Genomic DNA, 20,395 nt, shown 5'->3' with positions numbered 1-20,395 from the left:
CCTCTGTGGCTGACACACAGCTTCTGACTAAGGGTCTGATGACCCTATAGTGGCCAGATGATGTTCCCGGGCTCTTTCTTGTTGCTGAGTCAGACCCTGTTACTTCCTGACCCAACTACAAATATTCTTGTAGTGATAGAATTGGCCTGGGTGGTGATTGGGGATAGTAAATCATGGAGCTTTAATTTATAGCCTATTTGCCTATAGCATAAAGAATTTTTTGTTTGTTTATTTGAGTCAGGGTCTCGGCATACAGACCAAGCTGGTTTCAAACTCCAGACCTCCTGTGTCAGTATCACTCCCTTACCCAGTGCTGGAATGACAGGTATGCACCACCAGATCCAGCTTTGCAGGGCAATTTCACATCAAAGACTTCTCTAGGAAAGATAAACCTTAGAGTGTGGCTGAGGCTTCTGGGAAAAACAAGGGAATCAGGTTGGTCTGGAAGAGAGTGTCTCTAATTGCTTATCAGCCAAATGAGGTGCTGTGGCTCACCAACCTCATGTGCTTGCTCCTACCCCAGTTCCACAGTTCCATTCAGCTTTTGCCTCACTTCTGCAACCCATCATGACTAGTGTCCCAGGAAGACTTCTGACACTATCTTTTGCCATTCAGTTCTTAACCAAGCAAAGTACTTGATCCTTCCTCAACCTCCCCTGAGCTCCTTCCTAGCCACTTTCACCCTGACCCTTCCCTAATATCCAGGGACTGCTTCCTTAGCCTCAGTGCTCCTGTGTACACATAGCTTCCATTGCACCTGTCTTCCAGTTGCTCTTTCAACTCCAGATGTGGGTGGCTGAGCCATATCTCACTCTCTGATACAGTATCAGCTATCTCACTACTTCCTCCCTTCAAATGACATCCAGAATCTCCCACTCTTCACACCCATCCGCCAAAACTGCCACAACACCAGGCTTAAGCTGGCTGCCACAGGGCCTTTTCCCACCTAGTGTCCCTGTTACTGTGCTGGACCTCACAGTTTATCCGTCACACAGCAGCTGGTCAGTCCTTTCCAATAAAACCATCTACCAATACAGGGAATTAGTAGCTTCATCTCCCACAGAAGACCTGTAGCCCCAACCAAGGGCCTGTCTTGGCCTTTCTCATTCCATCTCTTTTACTACTTCTATTCCTTGACATATTCCTCTCACAGGCCCTTGACATTGTCTGTTTGTCTGTCTGTCCTGTCATCAAGATTCTTCCTCAGTGAGCCTCAGGGCTCCCTCCCTACCTTTTCAGTAGTCCCCTAGCACCCAACCAAAAGTACCCAATCATAGTTATTTTCTTTTCTGTGTCCTCTCAGTGAAAAGTACCCACTAACCCCAAGAAGGACTTTTTCTATAGAGTTCAATGGTGTCTCCAACATCCAGTGAGCTGTTCATACTCAGCAGATACTTGGTGAGTGAGTATTAAATATCTGTTCCAGCCTTGCCTCTGTCTTCTATGGTATCATCACCCTTCCAAAGCTACCTACTTGGCTGTGGTCAGTTAGCTGGAACTGTCTGAACACCTAAGGCTCCCAATCCCAACCCCAGCTGAGCTGTGAGCAACAGCCCCCTAACCCTGGATCCATCATAAGTTCGCTCACATCTACCATAGCCACCCTTTCTCTTTCCACACCAGACTGCAGACTCAGAGAGTCTGCATTCAGTATCCTGGAACCTAGAATAGCACCCCTAACATTTTGAGTGGTCTTTTCACTTCTAGGAGGCCTGTGACCATGTACAGTCATTGCTGGTCACCAGTTACTGCCCAGAGAAAAGTCACAATGTCTTATATCCATGTGGCCTAGACAGCAGGGCATGCAGGGTAAAGGCTGCTAGCCTTGCATGCGACTGGAGGAGATGTTGCAGACCGAGCTGCAGTTCATAAGCAACAGCAGAAAGGAATCAAGGATGCTCTGAGGGATGGGAGATTCAAGCCTTATTAGGCTATGCATGTGCTTCCCTAAGCCTCCAAGTGTGTGTGTGTGTGTGTGTGTGTGTGTGTGTGTGTGTGTGTGTGTGTGTGTTTTGGAGGTTTCCATGTGGAGGGTAGACTGTGGGTGGAGGGTTGAACAAGAGTGTAGAAGCTAGAAACTAATTGAGGGTCTTGAGGGAAGGCTCATCCGTAAAAAGAATTTAAAAAAAATAAGGAAGAAAATAAAAAAGGAGAGATAGAGAAAAAAAATAAGCAAAGGCTTTTCTTAAAGCACAGTGGCAAAAGCAACAGTAGAAAATGCCTGACACCTTCTCCTCTCTTCTTTCTAAATTCTTTGGCCAGAGAAAACCTTAACCTGGCCATGGCTGCCAGAGGCTGTAGGCCTAGTGGGCTTGCCCATGCTCTGCTAAGGCTCATCTGTTTCTATCTGATCCTGTCTTCTCTTTACCAACCTTAGTTCAAAATCCTCTTGAGAATAGGGATCTGTCAGGTGCCTGGCATTCTGGCCCAGTAAGTGTGGAAACTGAGGAGAAGCTGACTACTTTGGTAAGTTGCTTCTTACTGTTGTTAGTTGCAGCACGGGTGAGGACAGGGAGGGCTTGAATAAATTCCACAAGCTCTAAGCTGCTGCCCATGTGGCAGTACTCACTCCACCTACCTGCAGGGCCTCAGACCAGGGTTGCATTTTGTTTAGGAATTTCTTGGAAGCTTGTTCCCCTGGGGTTTAGCCTGTAGATCCAGAAAGGGTATGGCAGGGCCCCAACTACAGAATTGGTTGATGTCTTTCCTAGTGTGGAGCCAGTGTGCACACTGTCAAACAGCAACAACAAAAAGATTGCCAATATACTCTCCCTAGAAACCCAAGTGGGGTGATGTGGTTCAGCATTGATTAACTGCTTGAGAATGGATCAAACTTAAGACCGAGTGCCAGCTCCTTGTCAATGTGTGGGAATATGATGAGCACGCTTTCCCGGGCTCCGGCAAAGCTGCAGGGGCTCACCTGATGGGGTTTAGCTCCCTCCCCTCAATGGGTGAAAGGTTTTTGTGTTGCAAAATCACTTTAAAATGAGGCAACTGCTGTGGCTGGTGGTTTCCAAATTCTTCATTAGAATCTGGAAGAAGCCCTTCTGGCAATATGGTGCTCAAATCTTTGCTGGCCTGCGTCAGTCAGAAGGCATCTTATCTCAAACTACAGAGACAGTAAACATTCGAGTATAGGGCCCATTCCTGTTGCCTGAAGGATGGGCTGGGTTTCACTGCTGGTTGAAATGAAAGGGGTCCCCAGAGTGATTTGATGGGGGAATAATAGCCTTTGGTGCTTGACTGCAGAGGGGCCAGGGTGTGTCTGTGTGTTCCCAGGGGAAAGAGACACAAAAGAATTCTTAGGTGTTAAAGCCTGAAGAGAGGCTTTGGTGGTGCCAGGATCCAGGCTTGCCTTTCCAAAGAGATCATGCTCCTTTTGTTTCCCATTAGGAGGGAGATACATGGTGCCCTGGATTTGCTGCTTCTTTGCAAAGCTGGATGACTGATAAACCCTTCTCTAGCTACCCTTTTGAAGTTCTTGATAATCACTAGGAGAATGAAGTCCTACAGCCTTAGTGTGTGACTATGTGGGTGGGGTGAGAAGGGGCATTATGAACACTCATAGGGAATAGAATTTCACAGCCTTATTGTTTCCTGAGCCACCCATCCAGACTGGCCTCCAGGAAATGGACCAGGTCACAAGAAATGAGGTAGCAGCCATGATGGGGAAAACAATATGTCCTGGACACAGAGGACTAATGTCTGTGACAGGAACAGCCTTGAGGCAAGGGAAGGGAGGAAAAATGGCCGAGGTAGGAGATCATGGCCAGCTTAGTCTGTGCAAGGGGCATGTAGAGATGTGGAGAGACTCTTGTGTCCAGAAGCAGCAGGATATAGAGAGAGAAAGAGGAAGGAGGGTGGAAGGGTAGGAGGGAAGGAGGGACAGGGAGGGAAGGAGGGAGAGGGAGAGAGGGAGGGAGAGAGAGGGAGGGAGAGAGAGGGAGGGAGAGAGAGACAGAGACAGAGACAGAGAGACAGAGACAGAGAGTGAGCTTGTACATAGTATGGGGAGTTAGAAAGGATGAGAAAAGCATACTGAGCCCAAAGGATTCTGATCCCCTTCTCCCTCTAGCTTTGGAGCTGTTCTCTGGCCTCAAATGCACAGGATGAGTGGCCTTTCTCCCTAGAGAGCCTGATGTTCTTAGTGGGAATGCCATTCAAGAGGAAGCTTCTCCAATGCCCAAGAGCCACAGGCACAGTCCTCTGGACTCTGAGGGGTAAAAGGCAATCTGACTTGAAGCAAACAAAGAAGATGGAAAATTCCTCATATATGGGGCCATGCTTCTCCTTAGGAAACCATGTGACCTCTGGGGCTAGAACAGCTGTAGTCCAGGGGGGCTCAATCATGGCCTACACTCTGCTTTCCTTTCTAGCAGCTCTAAGCCTCTGACGAGTTCCAAGATAGGCAGGGTAAGCTAGTATCCACTCTGCCAGGCCTAGCTGCCTATGGGATCCTAAATAGGTCCTTGCCCTTGTGGGTACCTGTCTTCTCCTGGTTTATGAGGGTACAGCAATTTGTGAGAGCTCTCAGAACTCAGAAATTAGGTTTTGAACTCTAGATGGAACTGCTGTGTGGCAACAATATATTTTGGCCAGTGGCTTCCAGAAGCAAAGCGGGTCTTGGGGTTGGCAGGTGATTCAAGCAGCATCTTCCTCCACAGTGAGTCTTTTTTAGGCTGCCTACCTTGTATTGTTGGGACAACAGGACCCATGTACCTTCATAGCAGCCCCCTCCTCAGAAGACCCTGCCACCCACCTCTCACATCTGCTTAGGTTCCTCTAGAATAACTCATGAACAGCAGGAGGGTGGTGTCTCTCCTACTGTACTTACCAGGCACTGTTGGGATCCGAAGGTGGGAAGGAAGGGAACAGATGGCCATGGAAGGAAGAAGGGAGAGAAGCAAGGTACTATGGGCCAAGGAAGAAAATAAAGACCATATTTAGAGAGGAAGTGTGAGAAATGCAGTAGGCCTCATCCAGGTAGTGGAAACACGTGAGGATGGCCCTCAGAGGCTGTTAGGCTCCAGTGAGGGCTAAGACCAGCACTGTGGAAGAGGTCTGGGGGCATACATAGAAGAGTCTTGTAAACTGCCCTCCAACTGAGGCAATACATGGACAGGAAGACAGATGGGTGGACAAACAGGCAGGTAGGCAGGCAGGCAGACAGATGGGAGGTGTGGAAAGGTAACACTAAAAAATGTGTTGGAAGTCAGTGGGGAGAAAAGGGGTCAGGCACAATTGTGTATCCTACACCCACTCTTTATATTGTTCAGAGGAAGGACGCTGTTGCTGTACACCTGGGCACGGCCAAGGTGTGCTGGGAGCCAGTCAATCCTTAACTGACTTGGTATAGCATCCTGCTGGCCTCTCTGGGTAAAGTAGCCCTGAGATCCTTCTTGGTCCCATTTGGGTATGCTGGGAGCATTGGCTGCTTTCCAGACCAACAGTACATGTCCCAGACCATATCTGTGGCCCACGGGGTGTACAAGCTGTTGGTACATGTGGTTTGGAGAAGGGATGTATGTGCACATACATCTGTGCTATTCTTGAGGGGCCCTTATCCTTTCCCTTAAAAGGCAGAGTGGCCCAAAAGAAGAGCGTAAGGAAGAGGAGGGCACCTCTCATCAGATCCTAAAAAAATAAAGAAAAGAAAGAAAAGAACAGAAAGAAACCAAGCAAAAAGAATCTCGAAGAGTCTGTGATGGGAAAAACGTGAAGTAGTTAAGGCCTTCCGTCTGCGTGGGAGTGGCATGTTCCGAAGGGAGCTGCAGGGGACTCACTGGAAGGAAAGACTTAGCATTGAACTATCCCAGCAGGGGCCCTGGACTCATACTCGAAAGTTTACTGTTCACTTTTTGAAACCTCCTGACTTTGTTACCAAAAGCAGGTAACCGGAGTACAAGGCCCACCCCCAACTCCACCTCCACGTGGTTTCCTCCACTTTCTCCTGTTGGGGGGCACCACAGGGTGACAAATTTAGCAGTCTAGTGGCCTCTTCTTTGTCTTTGTATAAAGATGTATGCAATTATGGAAGCTTCTATCTAGTCAGACCAACCCCAGGGTTCTCTTCAAAATGTGAATTGCTCGGTGGGAACTTCTCTGAGGAAGGAGTAGAGAGGATTGCATAAGATTGAAATCAGATCCTCCAGTACTGAGGCCTGTTTGGAAAGAGCAAGATGCTTGGGGACACACAAAACAGCACCTGCCTTGCCTCTGAGCTCCTGTTATCAGGGCTTCTCTAACAGATCTTGGCTCAGGGCAGGGCCTACAGGGCAAGCACCAGCTGCTCCAGAGAGTCACTCTTGGTCATCACTGAGCCCACCTGGGGACTAGAGACAGGGGCATCCTTTGGAAGCCACCTCAAGGAGAATGCTGGGAGGTGTCACTTTCTTCCTCAAGGAGATTGGCTGGATTCTTCTGCTGCAAATGATACCAGACTGTGGGCCTTTGCTTACCCCAGAAGGGTAGTTTTCCTGACTTTCACCCCAGAATATGGAGCAAGTCCCCAGCCTGACACCAGACACCACTGGAAGAAGCTTGAGTTCATGAAGAACTATGGGAACATGCGGACAAATTCAAGAAAAGAAAACCAATGGTAGCAGGGGTACTAAATGCAAACCAAAATCCAAATAAAGCAAAGGACGAAAGGTCCGGCAGTGCTGTGGGGTCATTTCATAAGAGAATATGGCTTTGGAGAGACACCATCTGGCGGGAAGGACTGGACAGGGCAGTAAAGAAGGAACAGAAAAGCCACGGTGAGCAGAAATGCAAGACTGGAAAAGAGAAGGCAGAGTCGGGGAGGCTTTATCTTCCCCCAGGTGCCATTTATGAGAGAAAAGGGAAGTCAAGACTCACTGCCAGCAGCGCTGGTGGGCTTGGCGGCAGAGAGAGTTACGTGAGTAGGGGTAGAAAGATTGGTTACGTCATGGAGCTGGCTGAGGACCGAAGACCGCCGGCGCACAGCACCCTGAAATGACCCGCTTCTCTTGAAGGTACTCACTACCTCCATCTGTGGGAGAGAAAATGAGATAAAGGTTGGCTTGCACGGAGGTCCAGGCTACCACACAGGGTGGGGCTGGGTGAGGGCAGGGGCCACACTAGGGACATATGGGCCAGCAAAGCCTCAGCTAGGTCAGCCCCAAGCCCTGGAAGCTGATAGTGCTTTTGACAAAGCCATGACCAAGAGAGGTGTTGCTGGGCAAATGGTTAGTAGTTAGGAGTGTGAGAGGGAAGGGTCACCAGTGGGGAACACACTGCAAACATTTTGTGGTCACTTGCATTCATGATACGCTCATCGAGAGCCACTCCTCAGTAAGTACCTGTGTTTGGCAATACTTCCTTATCCTACTTCGGTAGTTCTCAACATTTTTTTTCCGTCCCAACACACCTGAGGGATATGATATGCTCTTATTAGAAATTGGAATCATTCCCCAGTGGTTTGTGGGCTGGAAGATCTGGCCTACACCCCTAGGAAATCACTGCCCTTGTTCACAGTCCTTTTAGTAGAGGGCCTCTTGCTCTGCCCTGCTCCATTGCTATAGCGTTGACAACCACCCAAATTTCTGCAGCATATTGAATTAAGGGGGACCCTCAACAGAAGATTGATTTAGGCAGAAGAGAGGCTTCCAAGAGCATAGGTTTCATCTTGTTAGAACTCTTCCCATAGCCCTCAAGAATATAGTCTGGGAGGCCTTAGGGACAACTGTCTTTTGCCTTGTACCCACTCTTTGAGCTTCCTAGAAAGCTAAAAAGGGAAGTACATATGTAGAAGATAAGACCCATGGGAGAGCCTTGCTAATAAGTCCTGGTAGAAGCCTCCTGATTCATTGTCTTTGGGTTTTCTGACTCTGTCTTTGACTCTGATACTGTGGCAAATACAGGAAGTGGGTCTGAAGGAACTGCAGCTGAGCAACCACAACCAGGGTCGTGACATTGGGAGACTACATGCCTAGACTCTGGGAGGCCAGAGGCAAGGCACATTGGCAGTCTTCTCTCAGAGAATGGCTTCAGTGGGAGAGAATCTTTGAGGGTGGATCCAACATCTGGAAAATACCATGGAGTTCACTGAATAATAAAAGCAGCCAAACCAACATGTATTCCGGAGTCCAAAGCACTCTTCTAGCCTGGTCCACTGGAAGCCCTGCTGTGGGAAGTTGGTGCCTACCAGTCTCCTCTGGCTTGCTGACAGGGCTTCTCCAAAAGAGGTAGCTTTACTGTTGACACCCTTCTCCAAACAAAATGCCTTTCAACTGTGAACCCACTGTGAAAAGACCTGTCATCCTTCCATTCAACTGCTTTTCACCCAGTATAGCCTACTTCCTCACTCCTTTCCTCAAGAGAAGGCTTTGAGGATGTGACTGCATCTGGGAGGAATATGTTGTATACATGGTTGGTTATCTCATGGGAGGAAGATGTTTGAAGAAGTGGTGTTGCAGATTCTAGGTTATGGGGTTGCCTCTTTAGAGAAGATAAGGGGTAGAACACCTGACTTTGCTGCCTCAGTTTTGCATCAGCCTCTATGGTTTTCGTAATGTTCCCCATGGGATAATAATATCTATGAAAATATCACCATTACCACCCTACCCCCGCCAGTTCCATCACTGGCCAGGAACAAATCTCAGTCATTGGTGAATGCAAAAAAGACAGACCACATCATGAACATTCAAAAAGCTACATGTTCTAGGTTTGAGGCACTCTCTTTTATTATGGAACAGCACCCTAGCATTTGGTGCATGGATACATTAGTATAGAACAGTGGTGAAAGTGGGCATCAAGTTACTTTGCAACAGAAAATGTTGTACAGGCCTCCGAAATCCGGGGAGCAATTTTGTGGTTCACAAGATCCAGAAATCTGGGGCCAGTTGCCTGGAAAATACATACAACCTGAAGAGCCTTCCATAGGCTTTAGTTCTGTTTTTTTTCCAAGCAGTTTAAAAAAAACAAATAGAATAACTTGAACCAAAAGTGACTGGTTCAGCATTCTTTAGAGGCATGGTAAATCTGACATGATAAAGTCACCTTGAAATGCCATGGGAGTTGAGATCATGGAGGAATCAGTGTGGCTTTACTGTGGGCCAAGAAGTGTGCTTAAGGAACTGGTACTAGTCCTGGATCTTACTGGCTGATTTTGGGCCACTCTCTTTCTCTTTGGAGTTCCAACTCCTTGCTTACAAAATATCTACACAGGCAGGGGACAGTCAGAAGGATATGGAACACCAAGACTCCACTTCTGCTTACAGGCACAAACAAAGATACCATGTATATGTGGGTGGCTAAGCTATCACTGACTCTCTAGGTTGGAATGGGGTTGCTGTCTCAGCAGGTAGAAATATTAACTGTATCTTGTATTACAGGACAGAAGTAAAAGAGGCTGATATGGTGTGGAATCATTGCTGTACTGTTTTCATGGGCTGGGCTTTGCACCAGATCTGGAACATGACAGATAAGATCTGCCCTGAATCATATCAGGAGGTGGGTGCTGGGAGTGGTCACACTCACAGTCTCCTGGAAGGCATACTTAGGTGGCTACAAGCACATTGGGAAGATATGAGGGCTTTTTCTTGACAATTACTATACATTTATGCTAGTGAGTAAATATTTATTATAGGAATCAAAGCTACCTATGCTGTACCCATGCCTGTCCTGGGCACTGGGCAGGAGGTACTGGCTTACCCAATGGGAAGAGGAGGCTCAGGCTAGAGATCTAATGACTGTTCCCTGTTTTCCAGGCTTCATCTGAACTCTAGCTAATGTAACATGGCTCAGATGTGGGCCCAGTATATCCCTCCCTGGACATACTGGAGTAGGTTCTCAAGATGCTTGATCCTTGAGCAATGTCTTCAACTTGGACTTCTTTAGTTCTATCTCACCCAGTCCTGAAGGATTCCACTCTATAAGTTCCCCAAGGAATTCTGGTTCACTGCCCTGGCCTCAGTTGTACAGATGGTCCATGGTGGTAGGAGGGGGTACTGTGTGGGAAGGAGTCATAGACTTGGAAACCTTTAAATAGGCTTTTATAGCATTGAGAGAGAGCCCAGAGGGCACACAGCAACAAGCAGGGAGGCACAGCAGTATGGGTAGGCAGGGTGTACATTTGGAAAAGCAGCACAGAGTCATGGATATAGAGAGGAATAGAGGTGATGCCAAGAAGTTGGAGCTTGAAGGCCACAGTAAGAAGCTGAAACTTCATCCTGGGAATAATGGGGACAAGCTCCACAGGCCCCAGGGTGGTGTCAGAAGGGTAGAGATGAACAAGAACAGATGGGAGGCAAGGAGTGATCACAGTGCCCTGCCAGTGGCAGTCATACCTGCAGAGCCTAGAAGGGGGAAGAGAGGCATCCTCAGAATGGATGCCATTAGATCATAGGGGTTGTACTGGAGTATCTGTGTGTACCTTGGAGCCCTAAGAGCGGCTTGGGTGTGAGTCCTATGCCATATGTTGCCAAACAGCTAGAAGAATACATGGGGAGGGGGGTGAAATCAAGTCCTGCTCCAGTGACTTGCCAGACTCCCCAGGAGAATCTACCCAGGTAATTCTGCTTTAGCCTCCAAGTTTCCAGAGAGGAAAAGTGATTGCACCTATAGCAGAGATAGCAAGGCATCAGAGAGAAGGTAGCCCAGGCCTTGGATTAGTAAAAGTGCCAAGGTCTTCTAGAGGATACCCGCTAGGCCATGGGGAATTGTCTAGGGCAAAGGCCAGTCCAGGAGGCTGAAGTATGTGGAGGCCAGTGGCCTGGTGGGATGTTTGGGCTCAGCCAGTTCCCTAGCAGGCTCTCCCAGGCATTTTCAGCATGAAGGAGCAGGAGTGGAGTGGGAGGGGGAGATACCAGGAAAAGAAAGACAGAGAGAAGATGGAAAACTCAGAGGGAACATCAAGCTGTCAGGATGAGCAGGGCCAGCAACTCTTTCAGAGGGCAACTGGGAAGCATGGAGTGAAAGAAGGCCTTGCAGACAGTGGTGAGAGCCATTCATGGGAGCTGTGGCTGGTATAATCATGAGAGGGTGTGAGGGAAGATGAAAACAGGCAGCACATATGGGATCTTATAGAGAGAAAGCTGGGCAAGAAGGGACTTGGGCAGAGAGCAGGGTAGTCTGGCACATGGGTTTTTTTTCTTTTGAAGCCTTCATTACTACCACCTCATATTGGCTGTCTGAAGTTTCTGGGAACTATAGCTCATGGCTTTGGTCTTAACCAGGCCAGCCTGTGGAGATTTGGACCAACTTAGTGGCAGAGTCCACTACCTACAGAGGCTCTTGCACCATAATTACAGCAGACTATAGTGAATGAGAGCTAGCCTAAGGCTACTTGAAGTTGCCATTTTCATCCCACACACCCAAATGCAACTTGCCTATTATCTGAGCAGCCCTTGCCAAGAAAAGTAGGTAGTGCTGGTGTGTGCTTCTGAGAGAGCCACTAGCTGCTAGCACCTGTTCTTATCTAGCTATGAGAGAAGATACTTGGGCACTAGGGGAGGTGTCAGGGGGAGGTAATCTAAGTGACCAGCTAGTGGTAAGCATCTCTATATGTGGTAAGAGGGGAAATAGCCACTGCCCCTGTATACTTTGGGAACAGATCCAGGGAATTCCCTGTTGACTTTGGGGTCTGTCTACTAGGTTTCTGCTTCTTGTCTGCTTTCTAAGGCAGCAAAATGGAGACACATGGAAGAGTAGCTTACCTGTGTCTGGATCCGGTTGAGGCCCCGAAACCAGAGGATCTGGCCTCTGCGGAGCTCTCGCTCAGCATGGTCAATTTCTTCTTCCCCTTCCGCCAACTCTTCATCAGTCATCTCATCCTTCCCAGGCCCATGCCCTGCTTCCTTCAGGCACTTGAGCTGGCTGGTGGGGATAGTGGCAATGACCTGGGAAAGCCACAGTCAGAGAGCAGCAAACAGAGGTGGCCATGAGAGTAGGCTCTACTGTGGCCAGGAAAAAAACCAGAGGGCCCGTCTCTCAGAGATATGGCTCACATCCTAGGCTTAGCAGACTCTAAACTGCCCCCTTCCACATGGCAGACTCTGCTAAACTAAGCCTCATCCAGGCTTGGGGAGCAGAAAAAGCCCATGTATAGAGTAACATGTGATAAAAAACAGTGCTGGCCTTTGGCCACTTCTGTGAAGGATCTTGAAGTAGCTGAGGCACCCTTCCTGAGAAGAGTGGAGCCCAGTTGGGGCCTTGGGTCACCTGCTAATATATGTATTCCTTATGGGACACAGAGGGGATGGATACTGAGGCCAGCCATCTGAGTACTACACACCCATGTGATTGACCTCAGGAGTCAAATGAGCTCCCTAGATGATAGCACTCCATATTTACTGGCCTTCATGGCTGCTGGAAGAAAAGCTAAATTCCCTGTTCTCTGAGATTGAGCACCCCCAGAAGTTTATGCATGGAATTTCCTGGAAAAAAAGGATCTAGAAAAGGGTTTGTGATCAGGGGCTGCCAGGGAGGAAGAGGTGACTAGGAGAGAGACACCTGGGAAGGGTAGGAGAAATGAGGGGAAGGCTGAGATGTGCATTTTACTATCTGGGTACATGATGGTAGGTCATCTGTTCCTCTTATATTCCTGTCAGCATGCCAGGAGTGGCTTTAAGGTTCTTCACAGAGATTCCTTTTTTATTTATTTATATACTTTGAATGTATATTATTTTTATAATTAAAAATACCATGGGTGGCTAAGCTATAGGCAGGCAGCATGTGCCCATGGGGAGAACTACAGCAGCTAACACATCAGGGAGCTGAGAGGTTAACTAGAGGCTGGCATGTGCAGGGCAAGGTAGAGTTATGTGGAGTTTAGGCTATAAAACATGAAGGGATGACATTGGTCTGTTAGGCCTAAGTGAAAAAGGATGGGAGGTGCAGTGATAAGAGATTTCTTGAAAATGAGATGGAGAACCTGCGTGAATTCCAGTGGTTAATGCTAGGGGTCCCATCAGCAGAGGCTAGCTTCTACCAGTGCCAAAGGGGGTCCCCATGGTCAGTTTGGTAGGGGACACATATCAATGAATAAAGAAACAAAACTCATAGTGTTATAACCTAAACAGTACCTACTTCTGCCCTAATGGTGAATCCTAACCATCAGTTCAGAAGTATTTGGAAGAGGCAGATAATAGAGGTTAAATAAAGTCATTAGGTTGGGTCCTTGATACCATCAGATTTGTGCCCTTATGAGAGGCGATACTAGAGAACTTTGTAGGAGCACATAGTGTGAAAGTAGCTGCCTAGAAACCATGAAGGGACCCTTACCAGATGCTGAACTGACTGCCCTTGATATTAGACTTGAAGAGAGAAAATAAATGCCTTCAGTGTAACTAGAGACTGTCAGTCTCTAGTAGTTTGCTGTGGCAGCCTGAGCTGATCAAGACCCAAAGAGAAATAAGTCCTGGACATGGTTTCCCATAGCAGTGTTCCTGAACTCTGGAGAAAATGCTTTCAGAGGTCTATTGTGCACCATGGATGGGGGCTGACTTGGGGCCTGGGATTGTACTGGCTGCAACAAGTGTTGCTTCCTAGTCTCATCACTGGGTGCTAAACACTGCTCCTTTGGGGGTAGCTGCTGCTTTCGGGTCTGAAAGTATTGTTCTGCACTTTCCACTAAGTCAAAACACCTCCTCATTTCTCTCAAGATCTCCTTGACCTGCAGATTTTATAGTAGGGTATTGTCTAACTTCAAATAGACTGGGACATTCCAAGCACCACAGGCCTGCCCTTCCTTCTATCTTGTTTGTTATACTGCTAGGGATGGATTCCAGGAGTTTATGAAAACTAAAGCAAGTGTTCTATACCCAGGTACACTGTAGTCCCTGTCATCCTGCTGATTATTTTCTTTTCTGTGGCTGAAGGTACTTAGTTTTAATAAACCCACTTGTGAATTCCAAATATCCAGGTTTAGGGAGGTTGGTTTTTGTTTCTACCATGAGAAAGGAAGCTGTGGATGATTTTACAGGACAATGTGACATTTCAACTCTATGCTCTCATTCCTGAAGTTGTCACTTGTGACCTTGCCCTCAGGTTATAGTATGTCATAGGCCTGAGCCTGATCCTGAGCACATACCACACACACACTTTCCTGGTAACAGGCTCCAAGACTGTGAGACAGGGAATTGGGATAATGGGAGGCATAGGTGAAACAGGATGCCTGGCTTCTTACTTACTCTGAGGGCCATCAAGAGAAGCAACCAGAAGGAAGGCCTGGTGAGAAAGTTGATGACACTCACCTGTCCCCAGACCAGCTCCCCAACACCAACAAAAAGACACCAGAGCCACTGTTCTGTGGACAGTGGGGAACAGCTGAAGGGCTTCCCTCCAAATTGGACAATGACAATCTAGGGGAAAAATAGAAAGTGGTAGACAGAGTAGCAGTCAAGATAGTTCCTGTTCTCTCTCTGTCCTGCCCAGACTTCTATAAACCTTACTTTCCAGATTGACTTTGTCTCCCAGGAGCCAGACTAGCCTGGCCTTAGTCAAGGATTTGTTGACTTCCTACCTCTTGGTGGACTGGACAAATTCTGGGAAATATCTTAGCTTTCTTTTTTAGCTTGTTCCCTTCTTTTCTCCCTCAGCAAATGTGTAAAGATGGCTCTACAGACTAGCTGTCTACAGGGCCAAGAGTACCAGGGTGGATCAGCAAGTAGCTTCACATGCTGACACTCACAACCACCTTCTCTCTGCCTGTAGTCTCCAGATGAGATCCAACTGTCTAGACCATCTTTCCAGCTTCTGCACGGCTGTTTTCATATGCCTCCTCTGCATGACCCTTTACTATGGGAGGTCACCTTGTCTTAGCCTTCCGAAACCTTCCTTCCTGTCTACTTCAGGGCGAGTCCTACACCTAAAGGCAAGATTTTCAAATACTAACCAACCAATTCATAGTGTATAACCCAACCATCTCAGGGCCAGGTTCTAGGCAACAAGGGCCTGTCTATACTCTGTGGTGGGATGACACGATTTTATGCTAGCCAAGATGAAGTCTGTTGACTCTCTCACTCATCTGGTCCTGGAAACCATGGAAAAATTCCCCTGTCACAGATTCCTTACTGGCACTTGGAAATGGCCACAAGATATGACATGCCCTTCTTCTTGGGATCTGTGAAGAGTGAAGTGCATTTGTATGATGCCATTCCCTGAGTTTTGACACTTACTATATCTGAAGTTTTGTTTGAAGACACTACACTTTTAGAGCATTCAGCCCCTCCTGGGAAGTTGAGCTGGCCTACCGGTTTAGTATGTCAACCATGTGTACAGCAAGCATTTCCAAAATAATCTTCCATAGTTATGGAACACCAAGTAATTAGGTGCTAGAAATGTGGATGGTTGAACCAGAGACAGCCAGGGAATGATATTTTTAGCAGCCATGTGAGTGGGATGGGAGGATAAAGGCCTTCCATAGCTTTCTGGAAGCTAGTAGTTTAGATCAAAATGAGGCCCAGCAATGTTTGGAAGATTAAGAGCCACTATTCTAAAATGCAAAAGAGATTCAGGGACAAGGAGGCCAATATAACTTCCCCTACTTTTTCATGTCCTACCTGAATTCCAAAGGTGCCCAGGACAATGGTACAGAAGATGGGGTTGCTGAAGATGCCATCAAAGACATTCCTCTCACCATGGATCTTTCGAGCATTGATCTCATTGAAAAGCTGCATCATGACAAATGTGTTGAAGATGATGGTGTAGTGCTCTGAGGGCGGCGAGTGCAGAGGTGCATTCCTTCCACTGTCAATGTCAAAGAAAAGCTCTCCTAAAATGAAGAGAGAGGCAGTGGATAAGGAGGGAGGCTCTCCCCACACCAGTGGCCACCCTCCTAACATCTGCCCCAAAGATGAACAGTAGGGCACATTGTGAAGGATAGCAGGGAGATATGGACCTATAGAGCAGGCCTGTTCTTTTCAGTCTATAAGTGCTGTACCCCACCCTGTGTCAGACTGAAGATACAGACCGGGTCTAAACATGAGGCCACAGCAACAGTGTCCTGAAAGCCTCCTATATGAGCTGAAATGTGTGCCAAAGGTCCAATTTACCAACAAATAGCAGAGTAAAGATGATGGTAAGCTGGTAAACAGCATGTCCAAGGATGTTCTTCATCATGGTGCGTGAGATGAGAGGCTTGTCCCGGCCATATGGCTTCCGCAGCAGCAGTGACTCAGTTGGGGGTTCCGTTGCCAGGGCAAGTGAGGCAAATGTGTCCATGATCAAGTTCACCCACAACATCTGCACAGCTTTGAGAGGAGAGTCCTGCAGAGAGGGGGCAGTTACCCTTCTGAGGGTTAGCCATGCAAGCCCACACAGAGAGAACCTTGGGGTGGTAAGATAGGTAGCCTGCCACTACTGAGGAGATGCTCAGCTTTGCCAATTTCATGAGAAGTTCGTTCCCAGAAGCCTGTCACACAAGTTTTCTCAGGTTGGCAGAAGTTCTCCACTGGGCTTTCTGATTCCCACCTACCTCCCTCTCTTCTTGTCTAGTGGCAGTGATCTCAAAGGTGTGGCCTTTGCAGGAACCACAAAGTCCCAACTTAGTATTTAAGGCTTTCAAGTCAGCCCTGCAAAGACTGCTGAGTAACAGCCTTTGAAACCAAAGTCTCTCACCTCACAGGGCAGGAAGAGGCAGAAATGTTGACCCCAACCTGCTTTCTTGTCATCCCCAATGAGTGTCTCTTTAAAAATCAGCGTCACAGGGGCCAGATGTACAAGACCATAGATGGAGTCAATGAAATAAAATGAGCTGAGAAGTTCACAGACAGAGAGCAGATGAGCATTCCAAGGCTGGTGAGGCAATGGGAAGTGGCTGCTAATGGGTGTGAGGTTTCCTCTGGGGATCATGAGAATATTCTGAGAGTAAATAAAGGTGATGGTTGTACAACACTGGATATACCAAGCCATACAATTCTGTACTTTCAAATGGTTAGCATGGTTATTTTGATGTTATTCATACATGACTTAGATATCAAGAAAAAAGTCCTTGAAGGGCTAGGGAGTTAGCTCAGTTAGCAAAGTGCTTGCCTTACAAGCATGAAAAACTAAGCTCAACCTCTAGAGCCTATGTAATAAGCTTGGCACACTGGTGTGAATTTGTAATCTCAGGGATGGGGAGATGAAGATGTGAAGATCCCTAAAACTTGCTACCCTGCTAGCTTCTCCTAATCAGTGAGACTGGGGTCTTATTAAAGGGCTGTCTCTCAAAAAAAAGTAGACAGTTTCCAAGAACACCAGAGATTGAATTTTCACCTCTACATGAACATGAATGCATGTGTATCCACACCTTGCTAACCCAGAGACTCATGTGTACACATTTGTGCATGTGCATGGGTGCACACACACACACACATCCTTGAAAGGGCCAAGCTAATCAGCAAAAACAGTTAAGTACTTGGTAACAATAAAGTCAACCATCTCTAACAAGAAAGCAGTAAATTCTTGCCTCCAGCCAATGGGGAGGATGAAATCATTGAAAAAGGGGAAATCTGGCCAGGTAGTGGTGAATCTCTGTGAGTTCCAGGCCAGCCTGGTCTACACAGTGAGTTGTAGGACATGCAGGCCTGTGGAGGCCAGAGGACAACTTGCATGAGTAAGTTCTCTCTACCTGATAGATCCCAGGGAATTGAACTCAGACCACTGAACTCAGTACAAAGAGAAACCCTGTTTCAGAAAAAACAAAACAAAACAACACAAAACAAAAAACAACAAAAAAATCCCCAGCAACAACAACAACAAAAACAAAGCAAAAAAAAAATCCCAAAAAAGAAAGAAAGAAAAAAGAAAAAGAAAGAGAAAGGGGAAATCTGGAGATCCTCTGTGACTCAGCCATTTTACTCACAAATCTGGATCCAAGAGAGTGGAAGACATATGCTCACTGAAACTTGGACATGAGTGTTCTTAATAAAGTGGAAGTGGGCCAAAGGTTGGTCAGTGGACTAATGACAAACAAAATGAGGCCTGCTGGACTATTGTGCAGCTATGAAAATGAATAAATCCCTGGATGGATTACTCCTGAAAACATTCTGAATGAAATGCTGGGTGCAAAGGCTTCATGTGGAACCAGCAAACTGACACAGTGGATAAAGGTGCAAACATATGGCCTGAGTTCAATTCCCTGGAACCAACAGGGTAGAAAGAGAGAACTTACTCATGCAAGTTGTCCTCTAGCCTCCACATGTGCTCTGTAGCCCTTTACAAAAACAACAACAAAAACCCAAAGGCTATATGCCATTTTATTCCACTGATACAAAATGTCTATAGAGGCAAACAAATAGAGATAGAAAAAAGTGGCAGTTATCAGGGGCTTAGAGGGGGATGCAGGATGACTGCTAGTGGGTGAAAGGTTTCCTTTGGGATGGGTAAACATATTATGGAACTAGATGGTAGTGGTGATTGTATGACATTGTGAATATACTAAAAAGTTTACTAACTGGTTACTATGAACAGATAAGATTTTTGGTTTGTGAGTTTGATTTCAATTAAAAGAATCTGCAGCAAAGAAAACACTTGTTCTCAATATGGCCCTATTTAGTCCACACTACTTCCCTTAGAAACTCCTGGTACCCACCTGAGTAATGCAGGCACCCGTGAAGGCCACGATCACAGCTACCACATTGACTGTCAACTGAAACTGCAGGAACTTGGAAATGCTGTCATAGACATTGCGGCCCCACATGACCGCCTTGACAATGCTGGTGAAGTTGTCATCAGTCAGAATGATGTCAGAGGCCTCCTTGGCCACATCAGTGCCTGCGATGCCCTGGGGGATGACACAAGCACAGTGCCTATTTCTCAGTCTCCTTTTGGCCACCCAGCCCACCTAGGGTCATTTCATGTCTTTCTCTAGTTAAATAGCACTTGTTTTAATCTAACATCCTGTGCTCCAAACTGCATTTTATCACCTGTGGCTCTGAGGGGGCCTTTGCTACTAAACCACACAGATGCTAACAACATGGACATCCATGGAGCCTTCCACCAAGCCTAGCTGCTGTTGGGTGGCTACTTGCCAGCTGTTTCTCTGGCTATTTGGTGAAGCTCTGAAAAATGTGGGTCATATAGGTAGAGGACCCATCATTTGGCTACATAGCAGAGTCTTGCTTCTCCACCACACAAGCTTGGGCACAACAATCGATATCAAATCTGTGTAGCCCTTACTTACCCCATCTTGGTCCTGTCCTATGGCACCAGCCACCCTGGGAAGCTCAACCTGTTCTCTCCTCCCAGTTGTGAGGTCCAGGAACACTGTTCTATCCCACCCCACAACTGCACCAAATGTGGATTGAGTAAAAGGTCCTCATTTCTGCTAGAGTTGGGAAAGGTGACACCAGGCTACTGCCTACTATGTGTTGGGGATATGGTTCATCATGTGGGCAGTGCCGAAAAGGCTACCCTCCTCACTGAGAAGAGCTAGATCTATATAAACAGAAGGAGAAAAACCAGAGAAAGAACCCACTGTGGTCTCTGCTCATCATTCTTAGGGCCAGAAGTTACTTGGAATGGACTGAGAATAGGTGATTGTGGACAGATGTCACTGTTGACAAGCCACTGTTCATTGTTCCTCCCTTTCTTCAGTGGTACAGTTGGGTTCCACTATCACCTCTAGTGTATTCACACCAAATATCTTTAAACAAATCACATACAAATTTGTTAATGGTCAGATCCCATACAGCCCCAAGTGGTCAAGATATGAGAGAAGGAAACTTCTAGCATTCTGTCACCTGCCCTGACACTGGCTCTCCACTTTCTGGTGCAAACTTAAGTCCAGGAGACAGTATTTCATCTGTGTGTGTGATGAACTGGTTTGGCACCAAGTAGCTTACCATGGCGAAGCCCACATCTGCCTTTTTGAGGGCTGGTCCATCATTGGTGCCATCCCCGGTCACAGCCACCACCTGCCGCTGCTCACCGGTTGTGCTGTCAATTATGCCTGGAACACAGAGTAAGTCAGGGTAAGGCTCAAGCTATGTGCCAGAGGTTGGAACGGGTTGCTTCTGATGTTGCAGGTTACTTATGGGATCAAGGCTTTTGGTTTTAATGTGATAGCTTCATCTCCTTATTTCCACCAAGGTATTTTGCTCAGTAAAACAGACCAGCATGATTTGATAGAAAGTAATGTCCAACACTGTGTGAATTAGATGATTGTCTCCCTGTTCCAGGCCTCAGTTTCCCCATTTGTCCCAATGAGGGGCAGCCTCTATGAGCCATTCTTAGTTGCAAGTTTTCTAGTCATTGGTTTCTAAGCTCTTCCACTCAAGAACTAAGAACAAGTGACAACATGCAGGGATTTCAGATGCAGCCAAATGTTGAACAGGGTGAATGAAGTTGGTTACCTTTGACCAGAGTATGTTTATCAGTGGGAGATGACCGGGCAAGCACCCGAAGCTTGGGCCACACCTTGTCCAGCCTCTCCTGTTCTATCTGGAGG

At 47.1% G+C, this 20,395-nt stretch overlaps 1 protein-coding gene across 10 annotated transcripts in view; it reads right to left on the bottom strand.

Moving 5' to 3' along the window:
* Positions 1–20,395, bottom strand: part of Atp2b3 (ATPase plasma membrane Ca2+ transporting 3) — a 70,647-nt gene that overhangs the window by 6,793 nt on the left and 43,459 nt on the right. For 2 of the 10 annotated variants that reach the window (XM_087599271.1, XM_087599272.1), the window contains 9 exons: positions 20,301–20,388; positions 19,791–19,897; positions 18,539–18,730; positions 16,017–16,230; positions 15,525–15,736; positions 14,217–14,324; positions 11,679–11,861; positions 7,323–7,390; positions 6,770–7,012 (listed from right to left, as the gene is read on the bottom strand). In XM_087599271.1, coding sequence (XP_087455397.1) covers positions 7,343–7,390; positions 11,679–11,861; positions 14,217–14,324; positions 15,525–15,736; positions 16,017–16,230; positions 18,539–18,730; positions 19,791–19,897; positions 20,301–20,388 — 1,152 coding nt within the window. In that variant the 3' untranslated portion in view covers positions 6,770–7,012; positions 7,323–7,342. Of the gene's footprint in view, positions 1–6,769; positions 7,013–7,322; positions 7,391–8,660; positions 8,869–11,678; positions 11,862–14,216; positions 14,325–15,524; positions 15,737–16,016; positions 16,231–18,538; positions 18,731–19,790; positions 19,898–20,300; positions 20,389–20,395 lie in introns of those variants that run through there. The other 8 variants (NM_001431573.1, NM_133288.3, NM_001431572.1 and 5 more) reach the window with 5 other exon arrangements.

Source organism: Rattus norvegicus, chromosome X (genome assembly GCF_021556685.1).
Source record: "Rattus norvegicus strain SHRSP/BbbUtx chromosome X, alternate assembly SHRSP_T2T, whole genome shotgun sequence".
Classification (NCBI taxonomy): Eukaryota; Metazoa; Chordata; class Mammalia; order Rodentia; family Muridae; genus Rattus; species Rattus norvegicus.
The sequence above is the reverse complement of the archived record's forward strand: the minus strand, read 5'-3'. Positions and strand labels throughout refer to the sequence as shown.